Source organism: Narcine bancroftii, chromosome 1, assembly GCF_036971445.1.
Source record: "Narcine bancroftii isolate sNarBan1 chromosome 1, sNarBan1.hap1, whole genome shotgun sequence".
Lineage (NCBI taxonomy): Eukaryota > Metazoa > Chordata > Chondrichthyes > Torpediniformes > Narcinidae > Narcine > Narcine bancroftii.
The window spans coordinates 256,741,636-256,759,240 of NC_091469.1; the positions used below are offsets into that span (position 1 = coordinate 256,741,636).

The following is a 17,605-nucleotide window of genomic DNA, read 5'->3' on the forward strand; positions in this document are numbered from 1 at the left end:
CATCTTGGATTCAGCCAAAAGAAACTGCAGATCCTGAAACTGACAACAAAAACAGAAGACTTTCAGCAAAGAAACACAAAATGCTGGAGGTACTCAGCGGGTCAGGTTACATCCATAGAAAGCAAAAGATAGTCAATATTTCTGGCCGTCATCCTTTATCGGGAATAGTAAGAAAAGGGCAGAACCTTGAACAAAAGGGGGGCAGCGGTTGGGAGGAGGAGGGGGAAGAGCACAGGCTGGTAGGTGCTAGGTGAACACAGGTGGGCAGGTGGGAGGGGGAGGAAATGGGAAAAAAAAAGAAACTAGCGATGGAAGATGCACTCGGTAGATAGAAGGGAAGGGAAGGTGTGTGGAGCTGCAGAAAGAAAGGTGTGGGTGATGGGCAGGTGGAGAGTGGAATTGGTTGCATGCGGTAATATTGTTTAATCGAACTATTTGTGGTAATTTAATATGTGGTGCTCCATTGCGGGGGAGGGCGGGTGAGAGCTATATACAATAACAATGATTAATCAGGCTGCATCCAATATTACCTTTTAATTGACCTCTCTTCATTAACACTCTAGTTGCACCATATGCAGCAGTACAATTTAATCAGGCTGCGTGTTGTAATACTGTGTAATTTGGTCCTTGGGTCGTAATACTATTTAAATGCCTGTTTGAAGTATAACCGTTTAACCCGTTTTCTCTGCTCAGTAATGCAGTTTAATCAAATTGTATGCAGAAATATTGTTTAAACAGGCTGTTTACAGTAACTTGGTGGTGGTACTGTACAGCATGTTACAGTAACACCATGTAGTACTACACTTTAACTAAGGGTCACTGTTCAGCAAAAGAGTTTAAACAGGCCACTTATAATAATGCTTTTTAATCAGACTGCATGTAGCAACACTAAACTTTAATCAGGTTACATATGAAATGCTGTGTAATCAGGCTGCATAGTAATACCCTTTAATCAGACTACCTGCAGGTTTTGTTCTTTAATTAGACCAAATGCAACAATGTTCTTTCATCAGGCAATATGCAACAACATTGTTTAATTGGACTTTCTACAGAAACACTTTAATTGGGCTGTTTGTGGTAACATTGTTCAATCAGGGGTTTCTCTTCAGAAACACTGCTTAATCAAGAGCCACTGTTCAGTAATACTTTAATCAGGGTTCTCTATCCAGTTGCACCATTCAACAGAACTGTACACAGCAATAGCGTTCAATTAGGTCATGTGCAGCAACAGTGTTCGAAAGGTCTGAAGGAGGCAAGTGTTACATGGGGCTGTACACTTTCTTTTTTTGGCTTGGCTTCGCGGACGAAGATTAATGGAGGGGTAATGTCCACGTCAACTGCAGGCTCCTTTGTGGCTGACAAGTCCGATGCGGGACAGGCAGTCACGGTTGCAGCGGTTGCAAGGGTTGGGTGTTGGGTTTTTCCTTCTTTGTCTTTTGTCAGTGAGGTGGGCTCTGCGGTCTTCTTCAAAGGAGGTTGCTGCCCGCCGAACTGTGAGGCGCCAAGATGCACGGTTTGAGGCGATATCAGCCCACTGGAGGTGGGCTGTACACTACAACAGTGTTTATTCTGGGTTTTCTCTTCTGTAAATGTTGAATTGGCCCATATGCAGAAACATTGTTAATCAGGAGTAAATCTATTTATTTGGGAGGTGTACCTTGACATAACAATTGGGCCACGTGCAGTGAAGTTCTTTAATTGGGGTCTCTCTTCTGTACCCAATGTTTAATTAGGGGCCATAATTGAATGGACATTGTTCAATTGACAGAGGATTGTGGTGTATGCTATAATAATATTTAATCTGGTGTCTTTGTAATACTGTTTAATCAACCTAGTTGCAATATCACAGTTTAATCAAGCAATTTACATAAAGCAATTTTATTTGGTTACATGTACTAACATTTTAATTTGGCTGTATGTAATAATGCCATTACTCTATCCACTTGCAGCATTTTTCAGAAAATTTGGATGACTTCTCCAATGAGCTATTCAGCAGTTTCTTTGATGACCCACTACTGGTTGAGAAGAACCCTTTGCTGGACATGGAGCTTGATCCAGCCACACCAGCCATACAAGCAGAGCACAGTTACTCTCTTAGTGGAGACTCTGCCCCTCAAAGCCCACTCATGCCCATGAAGATGGATGAATTCAGCAAAGGTAAGATGGCTGCTCATGGAATGTGTGTGAGGATAAAGGAGTGGAGAAGATCAAAGAGCGAAATGCGTTGCTAAATATCTGCATATATGGATTGCCAAACCTCTGATGTGCTAGGTTGAAGTTTGTTCGGGAATAAAAATCAATTAATTTCACTTGGACTATACACTGTACAGGAGAAGGGGTTAATATCAGTAAAGAATTACTATCACATGTACTTTAGGAGAGAGAGTTAATAGCCTTCACAGTGCAGGAAAAAGAGGGAAGGCCACACACAGTTCAAGAAAAACAATTAATATTGCACTGTAATAATGTGTGTTATATTTACTTTCTTCTGTAGTATGTGACATACTTACTCCTGAAGAGTGTATGATATTCACTGTTTCTCCAGTGGTATGTATGAGGTTCCTTTCTCTCTCACACCTTCCTCTCTCAAAGTGTGTGTAATACCCATCTTTGTCAAACTTGTCTTTCCTGCTGTAGTATGATATTCATTCCCATTCTTGCTGTATTATGTCTGGCAGGGGCAACTTGGAAGCTAACCATTTTAAAGTAGTTGTCCACTTTTAAGTAAATGTAGGTTATCTGTGCAATGTAAAATTAGATTTATGAGGATCTGTGTCCTGTTTATCAGAAGTGTATGTCAACAGAAGTCTTGTGAGGCTCTCGCTGGACGTGATTAGGTTGATTTGTCTAGAACACACCTTTAATACTTGCCTTTAGCACAGAACTGTTATGTTTGCAGCAGCCATTGCACTATGTTGCCTTGTTGATTTGGATTACATTTTGTTCAATTTAGCTGCTGCGGTGTGTGTTCCTCACACTGTGTTTGCTTGTGTTCAACCGAAATGGATGTCATTTTAAAAGAAGGGTTTTCCTGTTGAATCTTGCAGTTTCATAGAATGTGCTGAGAAGAACCAGTCTTGGAAGTAACTCTAAACTGGACTTGTTTTGTGGTTTTTGCACCATCTGATTCACTGCTGTCACTGAGTGGAAACAGATGAAGTTTTTGGGCTTGCTTTCAGTGATTCTTCATTCAGTCGGCTTTCTCCATTAACCCCTCGCAATTCTGCTGGATTTATGATTTGTTATTTTGAATTATTTCAACTTTTAAAGCTATCACTTATCCCCTGCTATTTAGAAGGGGGATCCCGATGTCATTGATAACTCTCTGTCTCATTGAACTGGGATAGAATGATAAGCTTCTCCACATTTATGCACATGCTTGTCGTGTATTTGCAATGTACAGTATAGTGTTTAGGGATTTCACTTAAACCTTGCAATATTTCTTCATACTGTTAATGTTCAACCAGATCAAATGAAGCCTATCACTTGACGAATCTACCTGATATCTAAAAAAACATCGCTCTGTTTACACTGGTACCAATTTCAAACGGTTACACTGTCAGCTATTAGCAGATTCACTCAGCATTGCCTTTGCAAAATGCTGGAGAGTCTTGAGTTGTGATGATGCAATGAAAAGATTTTGGTGACTATAACCCAGTTACACGAGCCATGGTAAGAAGTGCAGACAATTATTTTAACCCTTAGAATAATTGTATTAGATTTGTGTGCCCAGCTTCACTGCTCCATCTCATTCTCTCAGCTCGGACATGTCCACTAATTATGATCCATTAATTCCTGACAGTGGCTAAATATTTCCAAATATAATCTGTAGTTTTGATTCCAAGTCCACGGTCGACAAGTCCTGAATTGGCCACGCACGAGCATCAGGAAATGGGTTAAATGGAATTGAACCCCATGTCTGACTCTGCTCATTAAGGAATTTTCAGAATGAGCAATGCAGTTAAGGGTCATGGTGGTTCACTGTAAATTGGTTGTTGTGTCAGACGCCAGAGATTCATCTCCTCAGAACACAGAAATATGTTTAATAGAAAGTTATGAAGACATTAGCACCCCGTGGATTTTCTGATGATTTTGTCCCTCCACTCTTCTTTCATCTTGCACTGATGTTCTTCAGTTTCATCAAGCCCTGAATGGGGCTATTTCTGGACATATCACCACATGACCCACCCCAGTTCTAGCCATTCTATCCACAACATGTACCATTGATAACCTGACACAGATATCTTTTCCATCTCCCTGCCTTCAGTTGATGGTCTTTCTTCAGCCAAATTAGAAGTCTGGAGATACTTGACAGTGAGCCAAATAGCCTTGTATTAAACTAATAAATTACAAATAAAATACCATCAATTCTTCTCAGTAATGAAAGAAGCATCCAAGAGATAAATTCCAGGAGTCTCCAGTAAAACTTGGAGGGTCAAATAATCAGCCTGGTCTACCAAAAAGTTACCTGGTTAAAAATGCATCTCTGGTGACATGCTGTGATATCAAGGGAACAACCAGACAGGGCAAATGAAGCACATCGTCTCTCTTGCCAAGACTCAGCATCATCAAAGGGAAGTTCAGGCTGTGGGCCAAGAACATCAGGCACAGGGCCTCATGTGGAAAGCTTGGAGTTTGATATATTTTTCCATGGAGTGTTTGCATTAGTCACATAAATTGGATCCAGGCACAAAGGCTGTCTCGCTGCATGGGAGCCAGACCTGGTGATGATACAAGGTCATTATACAGTAAAGTTTCTCCTTTCATTATCCACTTCAGCAAACAGTTAACAATAAATAACAGCTGCACTTCAGTTAACCTTAACCTGCAACACAAGGATGTGCAAGAAACCAGACCAGGAAGCAGCCCTTTAAAGTCATCCACACTCCTTTGCCCTTCACCATCTAGGATGTCTTCCTAGAGTAAAATAGTCCTGCTTTAAGAAACAGCCTGGAATTTACTTTTAAAGTTCTACTGTAGTACAAAGATTTTGTATTCAAAATAATTACCTAAAATTGCTTAGAACCTGCAGAACAAAAATCAGAAGATGCAACCCAATGTGTCCTGACTGTTTAACCCTTGCAACATAATTCTGATTTGTTGCCCTTGTACTTGTGCAGCTATGCTCTCTGCTTCAGCTATTCCCCACGATCATGAGTTCCACATTCCAGCCACTCTCTGGGTGATGAGGTTTCTTTTGAATTCCTTGCTACATATGTTAGAAATGATTGGTTTGGATTGAACAATTCAAAAGAGCAGTGTATATATTTTTAACTTAAAATAAGATACCCTGTAACTAAACTGCAAAGTTCAATTCCTCATATCGTGTCATATATGAAAATAGCGGTGCTGCTGGAGCCACTGTAACAGCAGTGCTGCCACTGGTGCGGACCCACAGAGAGTGAGAAATGGAGATAGCGTGCTCCCGTTGGATCTAACTGCCCAGTCAACTGCCATCAGCTCCACACAGGCTTTGAATGGTCCATTAAAGGAGCCGACAATAGTTTTATTTAAAATCCAGTGACTGTGGGTCTGCACCCAAGATGGCGGCACCTCTGATTGGCAGCAGCTATGAGAGATTGAACACTCCAGGGGAGCAGAGGAAGGTTCAGGGCACCACCAAATGGGGAGACCATCTTTGCTTCTCTATCTCTGACTGTAAGAGGCGCTTAAGGCAATTTCTGCCGATGGCGAATCTGACTGCCTTACAGCAGGCAAGAGCAATTTCATGTAATATGACACTGTTTTATTACAATGACAATAAATTGAATCTTGACTTATTTCTTATATAAAAGGTGATTCAACCCATTGAGTATATCCTGGCTTTCAGAGTAACCCCATCAATCCCATTCTTCCTGTTATTTCTGATGCCAGGCTCCTGTTCCTGATGCCGGGATACCAGGCTGCTGTTCATCAACTTCAGCTCGGTGTTTAATATGATCATTTACCAGAGGCTGGTGGAGAAGCTGTCCTTGCTGGTACTCAACACCTCTCTCTGTAGTTGGATTCTGGACTTCCTAACAGAAAAACCAGTCCGTCCATGTCAGTAGCAGAATATCAAGGACTGTCACATTGAGCTCTGGCACACCTCAGGGCTGTGAGTTCAGCCCACTCCTGTTCATGCTACTGATCCACAACTGCATCACCAGATCTAGCTCCAACAATGTCATCAAGTTTGTAGATGACAGTAGTCGGCCTTATCAGCAACAATGATGAGTCACACTACAGAGAAGAGGTGGAAAATCTCGTGAAATGGTGCAAGAGTAACAACCCAAGTCTTAACATGGACAAGATGAAGATGATCAACGTAGACTTCAGAAGGACCTAAAATGACCACCCTCCACTCTCTGTAGTAGAGAGAGTGGAGAGCACCAATTTCCTTGGCATTCACTTAACTAGCATCCTATCATGGACATTCAACACCTCCTCCATTGTCAGGAAGGCCAAAGAGCGATTACATATCCTGAGAAGACTGAAGCGGGCAAGGCTATTGGCAACCATTATGTCAACCTCCTATAGGAGATCAATCAAGACATCCTGGCCGGATGTGATAACATTGATGCCGATAATAGATTGGAGGTCAATCCACAGGACCATAAGAATGTCAGAGAGGATCATTGGAGTCTCCCTCCCCCCCCCCCCCCCCCGCCCCACCATCAATGTGATCTACCGGGATTTGTATCTGAAGAGGGTGCGCAAAATCATTGAGGACCCCTTCCACACTACACACGGCATCTTTCAGCTGCTCCCACTGGTGAAGAGATACAGGAGTATCAGGCTGAGGAACAGCTTCTTCCCATGGGCTGTGAGAATGCTGAATGACCAAAGGAATTGCTCACACTGACCCTCCAAGGCTCACATTTGTACAAAGCAGTATTTATTTATTTTTATAGATAAAATACTTGTCCTCCATATGCATCGTTTGTCTGTGCATTACATCTGGTTGTGTGTCTGCATGTTTTTGCACTGAAGACTGGAGAACGCTGTTTCATCGGGTTGTACTTGTACAATCAGATGACAATAAACTTGACCTGTCTTGACTATTTCCCTGTAATCTGTTCTCTTTCAAGTGCCAAAGTGGATATTATCCTGACTGCTGAGTTCCACCAGCATTTCTTTGTTTTGACTACAATTACAGTGTCTGCAGACTTTTATGTTTCACGCCAATATGCTAACCCCACCTACATTATGGACAGTTTATAGTCAATTGACCTACAACCTGCATGTCTTTGGGATGTGAAAAAAAAAGCTGGAGGACCTGGGGAAATTCTGAAGGGCTAGTCATAGGGTGAATGTGCAAACTCCACGCAGACATCACCAGATGTCAGTACAGTACAACTTTGATTATCTGAAACCAGACTCTCTGAAATCCTCAGTTATCCAAATATTTTTTTAAATTTCAGGAGAGTGAGGATATCAAAAACAAATCAGAAATCCTCATTTATCTGAATTTTTTTCGGAGCCGAACTGACCAGGGATGTTGGTCTCCCAGCAGTGTCAGCAGCAGACCTCAGGCTCCCTCTGGCAGCAGGGACCTCAAGCTTCGGGCAGGACTGGGACCCTTGGGATCCTGGCCAAGTGGGGCCTTGGTTGAGAAATGTCAGTGATCGGCAGTGGCCAGAAATTTTTTTGGTGAGAATTAAACATTATTTTAATGCTTAAAAAGCCTTCCCTTGTTGTTTGTTGTTGTTTCAACACTGTTACAAGTGATTTGCTGTTGCTACTAGGCTGTTTTTTAAAAAAATGACCGGTTCTCCAAAAAAAAAGTTTATCTGAAATAGGCCCGGACCCAACCATTTTGGATAATTGGAGTTGTACTGTATTAAACGCAGGTCACTGGAGTTCTGAAAAAGCTGAAGAATCACTGTTTCTCTCATAGGAGATTTCCAATCCCAGCCCTGGAATTCAATGAGTAGGAAGGAAGGTTGGAAATGAGGCATGATCCTTATACTTGGGTGCAAAGTACCATTGACAGATGCCCGAGAGCATTTTACTCAGTGTATCTTGCAGTTATCCATTGGTAAGATAGCCTGCACTATGATATAGACAGCAAAGGAAAATTCCATACCTATAAACATTACCTTTAACTAATAAAATGCCAAGCACCACATTTATTTTGGCTTCTATTTAAAATCATTTAGTGATGTCGCATTGTCATTACTAGTGTCAATGGCCAGTGTACAACAGCCAAATTGGTAAGCAGTGTATTGAAATGTTATAGAGCTCTTGTAGGTAGTGTACTACTGTTCTATCAACAGGGAGATTGGTAAAATGATGTTAATTGGCATTTATTATGGATTATTTGGCTGTATATTATCGTATTATCAATAACAGTGTGTGATGGTATGTCTGTGGGCAGTGCATTAAAAATGTCTCCAGGTGGTATGTTGCACTGTGCCAATGGGCAATGCTTCCAGTTGTATTAGTGGTATGTTCTGCCTGCTACTATTATTCTAGTGTCAATTGTATGTCAAAGATCAAGGTGTTATAGTAATATCAATGAACAGGTTGCAATGGACAGTGTATAATAATAATGCTGGTGGATAGTGTTTTAATAGTTCCAAAGGGTAGTGTTATTTAGTGAGCAATGACAATATCTCTGAGGTAGTGTTTTAGTTATACCATTTGTGGGCAAATGTTGTTCTGGTTTCAATGGGAATGGCTGAAGTCAGCAGACTAGTGCAAGAGTGATGGCGATGGTAGTGAGTAAAGCACTGTTGTGGTAACGTTAACTGTGGCAGTGACCAATATCTGATGATGTATTGACAGTGGCTTTATTGATAGCAGCTGTTGCCCTAACACAGTCGGTGATGGATTCGTATTCTAATCCACTGACGCTAGCAGAGAGCAGGCACTCAAAGATGTTGTTACATGGTAGAAGTAATAATTTGACATAACAACAGAAGTTTCATCTCCTCAATAAATCCTACAACACTGTTCTGAAGAGAGCAAGTCATTTATTTCTGGTGTTCTGGTCAATATGTGTTCCTCAGTTAATTTCACAAAGATACCACCAGTTTTCGGTTGGGCTCAAATTGACTTCAGTGTATTCTGCATCCTTATTTTAAAAGTACTGTATATTTTGGTGTTTGTTGAGTCTTGAAACCCTCAAAAAGTACTGAAAAAAAATCAAGAGTTGACATGGATTTAGGGTAAAAGATGACCTGAAAGACCAAAAAAGCACCCAACCTACAACAAATATTCTCACAGTCGCTGGATTTCTTGGCCCCTTCTATGACTTTTAACTTAAAACTCACTTCATACTTTCGTCATTTTGCTGGAGACTCCCTGATAGCAACCACCTTCCGACAACACTCGACGCAATTTTTTTTGAGGGCAGGGGTGGGGTGGGGGTTGACTTCTACGTCAGATTTATGATAAAACCATGAAAATGAGGACCCAACTCCTCTGAAGGTCGAAGTCTATGCCGAAATATAGGCCTCATTGAACACGATGTGGCTTTTAACTGCCTGAGTTTGTGAGAGGTGCTTTATAATTGCAATTCTTTTGGATTATGATGTGTATTCTTGAAATCGGGCAGTCATATTGTAATGACAGTGAGGCGTGTTTGCAGAAGCTATGAGCAGTGTGATGAAGTTTGAATAATCAGTGTATTGCTTTGAATTTGAGTAACATATTGCAATAGTAATTAGCTGTCCATTGTAATTGGAGTTTGTAACAGGTGCTGAGGGCAAGAAGGGCACCCAAAAGGCCTCCGATGCTGAAGGGTTCCTGATTGTGTCAGAGGTTTGGACCTGGAGCTCAGGTTACCGATGAATAGAACAGGGGCCTGTGCAGCTGTGTGGGTGCTGGAGGTGAATCCACAAACACTGAGTAACTCTGAAGGGATTCTCTTTTACTAATACTCTCAATACTAATAGTGACTCTTTATCTGCCTTACAACAGGCAGAAGGCAATTTTGTGTAATATTACATGTTCTTAAAACTAATGACGGCAACAACACTTTCCCAACAATCTCACACAATTTGCTTGTTATTGGGGAGTGATACAATAAGGGAAGAGTTTACAAATGTCTTCGCTGGGATCTCCAACTATACAGTAAGTTACATCTCAGGTTTTTGCTGGATTTCCCACAGAAGACAGACTATCCAATCCATCTCATAGGACATAATGGTTACAGTAAATGACAACATCCTAAACTGCAATGCCAAAAACCTGGCCTTCTGACATCTGCTCTTGCAGGTAAGTTATTCCTTTACAGTTATGGATTTCCACAGTGATGGTGGGAAGAAACAGGCAAAGCATTAGAAATTGCATCTCGCAACCCCAAATAAAACAACTATGCAGGGCTGAAGTGGACAACAGTAATTTTATGTGCATCTCTAGGTGCCTTAACACTTGCCAACAAATTTTCTTCTCCATTTCTGGCAAAATTTGGATTCTAGTCAGTTCTGATAGCTTAGTGGTTAGAGTACTGATCTTATAAATCAGGGGTTGTGAGATCATTCCTCACTGGAACCTCATTTTTGTGAGAGGTGCTAGACAAAGTGGCATTTCTATGTCTTCCTTACAGTAGACAAAGTTAAAGAATTTCATGTATGTTATATTCTAAATGTAGCATTATGTTCCAATAATGGAATGTAATCCTTTACCATTTTGGATGTGTAAAACTTCTCCAAACAATAACTGTACAATAGGCAAAACTCGTCTGCAATGAAAATTTCAATATCACTGGCTTAAAACCATAGAATATGACTGCAGAGAAAAACAGGCCCTTCTACTCTGTGCCAAACTATTATTCTAGACCTGCACCAAGTCCATTCCTCTCCCATCCACGAACCTGTCCAGATTTTTCTTGAATGTTAAAATTGAGCCCACGTTCACCACTTCAGCTGGCAGCTCATTCCAATCTCCCATCCCTCTCTGTGTGAAGAAATTCCCATGAATTATCCCCCAAAACCTCTTCCCTTTCACCCTTAACCCATGTCTTCTGGTTTGACAAACAACAGTTCTTGTTTACTCATAGAAACACATTTCACTAAACCCTGTTCCTCTGAAATAGCACTGTTTAAATGGTCAATGATCTGCTTCTTCCCAAGTGAGGCACTGACTGCCTACAACTTCTAAAACAACCCATTCACCATTCTGTCCATGGAGATCAGGGTCATGGTCAATTCCAACTTTCTCAGGATTATTTCAGGCTGCTTTGGCTGAAATACTTCACTATCCCCAGTTTATCTGCTCTCCAATTAAGGCTTGATGTCACTCAAACTACAGGCTAAATTCTTCAAAGCAGGCAGAGCAGACACAGACATCTGCTTGCATTGGAAGCGTCTTCAATTTTACTGTCATCATGATAAGATCTATTTATTCTGTAGCAACACTCCCTTATTGCTGAAGAGTGTATTTTTTTCTTTTGGAGAAGCCTGCAAACATTTCACTGCTGGCTATGTTCTCACCACCAACACATTCATAATGAATCTTGCACTGAAACCAAGAATGCAGCATTACACTGGGAAACTAGAGAACATTGCTCTCTGAGCTATGCAATCAAGTTTCCTACTTCTATGTGATTTTTCACAAACAATATCAAGACTGGCATATCCTACTACTGCACTAATTCCAGCCGTGTACGGGATATTGATTTGATAAGCAATGATGTGGGAACGGAAGAAGCTTTCTTGAAAGACCATAAATAATAAGACTATAAAGATTTAGGAGTAGAAATAGGCCATTCAGCCCATCGAATCTGATCTGCCATTCCATCATAAGCCTCGCTCCCCTGCCTCCTCCCCATAAGCTTTGATACCCTGACTATTCAAATACCTAGCAATCTCTGCCTTAAATACACCAAACAACTTGGCTTCCACAGTCACCTGTGGTAGCAAATTACAGAGGTTCACCGCTCTCTAGCTAAAGAAATTCCTCTATACCTCTGTTGTTCTCTCTTGTCCTAGACTCCTTTACCATGGGAAACAAATTTGCCACATCTAGAAAGATATCCTTCATAAAGACTTCATCATAATTTCATAAACATCCATGATTTTGCTTAAATTTTGCATTGTGCCATTGCAAATCTTCCCGTTTAATTGGTTAATGTCCACTACTATTATTATTGGTATACAGTACAACTCCGATTATCTAAAATCAGATTCTCAGAAATCCTCAATTATCCAAATTTTTTTAAAAATTGGATAAATGACAATAGCCAAAATAAATCAGAATTCCTCATTTATCTAAATTTTTCTTTGGAGTTGAATTAACCGAGGATGTCAGGCTGCCAGAGGCAGTGAGGACGTTGGGCTCCCGGCAGGTGCGGGGACCTCGGGCTGCTGGTGGCAGGAGTGGGAACCTCACTGGGGAGGTGTTATTAGTAATCGGTAGCTGGCAGCATTTTTTTTGGTGAGAATTAAACATTATTTTAATGCTTAAAAGCCTTCCCTTATTTAAACACCTTTAGAAGTGATTTGCTGTTGCTATTGGGCTGTTTTTTAAAAAAAAAACTTCTCCAATAAAATGTTTATCTGAAATAGGCCTGGTCCTGACCATTTCAGATAATCAGAGTGGTACTGTATTTTTATTAATTAAAATTGCTATACCTCTTGCCTTTCATCCAAATGAAGCTAATATTACTTGCCCCACCCATCCTCTTATTAATTTTGCATGTTCCAATTTGGAAAGATGTGTTTCTTGTAAAAAGACTCTATCTGTCTTTAATTTTGTTTTTAGGTAAGCCAAGACCTGTTTTATCTTCACTATCCTATTAATTCCATTAACATTAAATCTAATAAATTTTAATGTTCCATACATATTCTTCTTTAAAACAATTTTTTATAGTAAAACCTTTTTGATTCTTTAAATAATAAAGTGATCCTTCCCCTTCAAGTAAAACACACAATGTCCCTGCCGTGACAGTAATGTACATATAGAGCGTAGAGTGATGTATACATAGAGCCCTGAAACCCCGCGAAAAAAGCTTGTGGAATCTTTCGAAGAAGAACCCTTCCCTTTTTTGTTACTCCTTTCCAGGCACCATTCTCCACCTTAGACTGGAGTCTCCACCCGCTACCACTTTTCCCAGATTTTTTTCCCCCTTACTGAGCTCCACATGAGCATTTCTATACACTTTATTTTTAAACAATAAATACAAGATGGTTTAGTAAAAATAAACTTTTACTTAGTTCCATTATAATTATTTTCACAATCTTCTCCCTTGGCAACATTGATCATTTTTTATAAACTTCGCAGAAAGTCTTCCACCTTGTTCTTGTTCTTGAAAAATCAATGGTTCCCTTCTGTTACTTTGACCCTCAAAGTCACAGGATATATCATTGAGGATTTCAAAATTTTAACATAGTTGTCTTTCACATCTTCAAATTATTTTCTTTGTTTAATTAAGGTCAAGCTAAAATCTTGAAAAAATATTACCTTTTCAAGGTAGGTCATTATTCTGCTTAGAGTAGTCATATGCTGTTCCCAGAATTATCCCCCGTTCTCAGTAGCTTAAAAGTCTCACCAGAACTGGTCTTGGTCTCTGATCGCGGGCTCTTCTGGGTCTGAGTGTTCAGTGATTCTTTTGATATGCAATTTTTCTCCAAATTTGTCTTTTCCCAACACTTTTGGGTTCCAATTTTGAAAAAAAATTCAAAGGTCTCTTCCTTCAATTCCTTCCTCTAGTCCAATAATTCGGACATTATTCCATTGATTAAAGTTCTCCATATGGTCAATTTTGTCCAGCAGTCCATGTTTATCTGATTTCCTCGAGTTTTTCATGTGTTTTCATCAATTCAATCTCTGCTTGACCCATTCTCTCCATCAGGTCCCATGGCCATTTTTGCATTGCTCCCTTTTGGACATTCACCCGATGTTCCTGGTTGAATAGGAGCTTTCTCAATCTTTGTTCTCAGCTGCTTTGGCTTCTTCGTGCTAGTTCTTGATTTTCAAGGTTTGACCACCCATTTAGTACTCTTCATGGAGAACTCAACTAAAACACGTCTAAGTCCTTTGGGTGACCATGCCCCCCCCAACGGGATAGAAATTGAGAAGTTGGGAGGATATGCTGAATTGGATTGAGGAAGCATACAGTGGATTTAATAAAAGCAATGTTCTCACAGTAGCAAGCTCTGATTTATGGGGTACCATAAGGATTGGTGCTTGGGCCCCAGGTTTTCACAATCCATATCAACTATTTGGCTGAGGGGATAAATTACTAAACTTGGTAGGATATTTGAGTATGGTAAAGGATGTAAAAAGGAATAAAGGGGATACAGAGAAACTGAGTTGCTGATAAAATAATAGTGATATTCAATGTGAAAAATGTGAGATTGTCCACTTTGATGTACATAACAGAAAAGCAGAGTTTTAAAACATGAAATATTAAGTCGTACTGATGTTCTGAAGGATCTGGGAGCATTTGCACAATAGATGCTAGAGGCAAACATACAAGGGCAGCATGAGATTAAGGGGGTAAATAATGTGTAAACCTTTATTATTTCAGGAGTTACAGGAATTGTGTAGGATCTTGGTGAAAATGTCTCTGGAGTAACATGTATAGATTTGTTCTCTTTAACAAAGAATAGATTCACTATTCCACTGGTTTCAGAGATTGATTAGACTAGTCCTATGGAGAAAAATCCCATGAGATATTATTGAAACATAAACATGCGTGTCAGGTTAGATGCAGGTAAGATGTTTTTCTTGTCTGAGGAATACAGGACCATTGAATTGAGATGAGAAATTTCTCATTGCGGGTGTGGAATCTCTGAAGCTTTTTACTTTGGAGGACTAGGAGGCCCAGTTGTTGTGTTCATTCAAAGCACATCCATAGATTTCTGGGCTTTAAGAACATCAGTAGTTATGGGAATAATGCTGAAACATGATCTTTAGAAATGGCAGAGAACATTCAAAGGATCTGATGATCTACTTCCTGCTCTTACTTTCAAAGTCCTATTGCATTTGATTACTCATCAAAATGTAATAAACAGAAGCATGCATGTGGATATTTTTAATCTATCTCTGTCTATTGAGAACTTGCGTTATAGAAATTTCTCAGCTTTCAACTTCCATCAAATCACAGTGACTGTAACTGAAGAGACATTCAATTCTTCAAGCCTCTGACATCATTCAGGAAGGTACCAAGGCTTGCCCATCTCTTCCCCCTCCTGACATGTTAAATTCTCACATAGGTGATGATGGCATGGCTACATTTATTACCTTCCTGATTTTCTATACAATATCGATCTCTGTTGCCTGATCTACTGTAACTTTTTCCTTTAAAGCTATTGCATTGATTAATGTTTTAAGTCATCCATTGTACCATCTGCTCATGCAGTTCAGTAGCAGGTTTTGCTTGATAATACAAGTATAATACCTTGGAATCTTACATTGAAGTAAAAATGCATTGCAGTTGAACTTCAGAGGTGAGATGGCCTTTTGTTTGCTGCAGATTTGGACAGTGTTGCTACCAAATGTGTCAGGCTTCTCCAGATAATAATGTCAGTGATTAATGTCTCCCTATGAGCCAAAGTGGAAATTATTGATTGAACTCTGTTAAGTTGCCAAATTTGTCTTGGGCCATACAGTAATATCTTCATCAGTGCTTGATTTGAGAGTTTATGTGTGTCATTGCTCCAATAAAGCTATCTGCAGAACAAACTCCGAGGGTACTTTTAAGGCATTAATATCAAGGCAATATTAAATTCTGATTGGATTGAGGAGAAGCTCACCAGTTTTAAGTGAAATCTGTATGTTCTACATATGGGCTGATTTGCTAACCTCTGCCAGAAGGAATGAAGAGATTTATATGCAGGACACTGGAAGTAGCTGGATGGGGTTTGATTATAGTGATTGATTGTATATTAAGAACACGAATCAGAATGGGCCATTCATGCTTTGAGCCTGCTTTTGCATCCAATTATATTATGAATGATCCATTTCTCAATTCTATTCACTTGCCTCTTGATGTCCTAACACAAATAACCTAAGGTCGGAGCATTTCTACAATGCTTGATATAGAAAAAAAATCCTCATTCAGGTCCATTTTGCTGACACAAAGAAACTCCGCCCTCTTTCTGCCAACACAAACTAGATTCTGATGCTTCTACTTTGAGAATGAAAAGGTCAGCCCTAGTCATCTGTGCTGAATGCTTTCAGATGATGATGGTACAAATAAAATATGTTTTAAAATAGTTAAAAACGGGTGGTAATGAGGCTACCTAGTACCAAAGACACTAACTGATCATTGATAATGAGCCTGCTAGCCTAGTGTGATTGCCAATTTGTTGCTGCAGACTGGAATGGTAAAAAAGAATTGCAGCAATAGTGGAACATGTCTACTTTCAGCAGGTAATGTATGAGTAAGTAGGACACTGATAATCTAAATTGTTTGAGTGCTGTTTCACCAATGGAGACTGTCCTTCCCATACTATTCACTGTTGCTCAGCAGCCAAATTCCCAGCACGCCCCTTTCCCAGGGCTTATTCTAACCTCCCATCCTAAACCATGATTCTACTGTGTCCCTGACCCATCTTCACCATAGCCTTAAATCTTGCACACCCCCACCCCTAGTCCACTACTTAATCCTTAGCCTTTTCCTAACTCTCACACTCAATCCTAATCTCTACACCATACCTTGCCCTTAACACTTACTACATCCTACTCGCAAATTTAACTTCAACCCTAGCCCATCTCCCATCCTTAACTATGCCATTCCATCCCCAACCTTTTGGCTAAATCTATCTCCGACTTTTATCTTCAATCCCTATCCCACTCAACTCTTGACTTGAATGCTTTCTTTAACGTAGACCATCACCCCCACCTTGAACCTTGTAGCGACCTCCATTTTACACCTCAATCTTCACTCCACATTCTACTCCTAATTCTCAGTTTTACTATAGCACGCACATGGCTCGTACCCAATTCCCACATATACCATCTAGCCCCTCTCCATGCATGCCAGTCCTTTATCCTATCTCCCCCTTCTTTCAGCTTCATCCCAACCTTCCAGTTACCTTTGGAATTTATCTCTTTAGGATTTTGTACCTCTGATCATCTATAATAGCAAGTGGAAATCCTAAAGCTACCGACACCTGCTGACTTCAGGATGTGTCAGTCGATTCACATTGAATTTCCATATGAACCAAAAGATGGATTAGAGTGTGTTGTTTGTCATTCCATTACTGAGTGGCACTTCCTGCTCAAAAGAACAATATCCTGATGACAATCCTAATTAATGTAATTTAGTAACTGGATTGAAGTAAATTAGAGGATTGTGGTAAAGGTAGTTTAGCCATGTGTACACCCCTAACGTCGAAGTACTCGAGATGGCAGAGGTCGACAGCATCGAGTCCACGCTGCTGAAGATCCAGCTGCGCTGGATGGGTCACGTCTCCAGAATGGAGGACCATCGCCTTCCCAAGATCGTGTTATATGGCGAGCTCTCCACTGGCCACCGTGACAGAGGTGCACCAAAGAAAAGATACAAGGACTGCCTAAAGAAATCTCTTGGTGCCTGCCACATTGACCACCGCCAGTGGGCTGATAACGCCTCAAACCGTGCATCTTGGCGCCTCACAGTTTGGCGGGCAGCAACCTCCTTTGAAGAAGACCGCAGAGCCCACCTCACTGACAAAAGGCAAAGGAGGAA

The 17,605-nt window shown here is 40.4% G+C and overlaps 1 protein-coding gene and 1 long non-coding RNA gene across 5 annotated transcripts in view; one reads left to right on the forward strand and one right to left on the reverse strand.

The window, feature by feature from the left end:
• LOC138741891 (uncharacterized) overlaps positions 1-17,605 on the reverse strand; it is a 280,492-nt gene that overhangs the window by 140,280 nt on the left and 122,607 nt on the right. The window lies entirely within an intron of this gene.
• The window catches only part of creb3l1 (cAMP responsive element binding protein 3-like 1), a 158,949-nt gene that overhangs the window by 72,922 nt on the left and 68,422 nt on the right, over positions 1-17,605 (forward strand). For both annotated transcript variants that reach the window (XM_069896120.1, XM_069896117.1), the window contains exon 2: positions 1,950-2,157. In XM_069896120.1, coding sequence (XP_069752221.1) covers positions 1,950-2,157 — 208 coding nt within the window. The remainder of the gene's footprint in view (positions 1-1,949; positions 2,158-17,605) is intronic.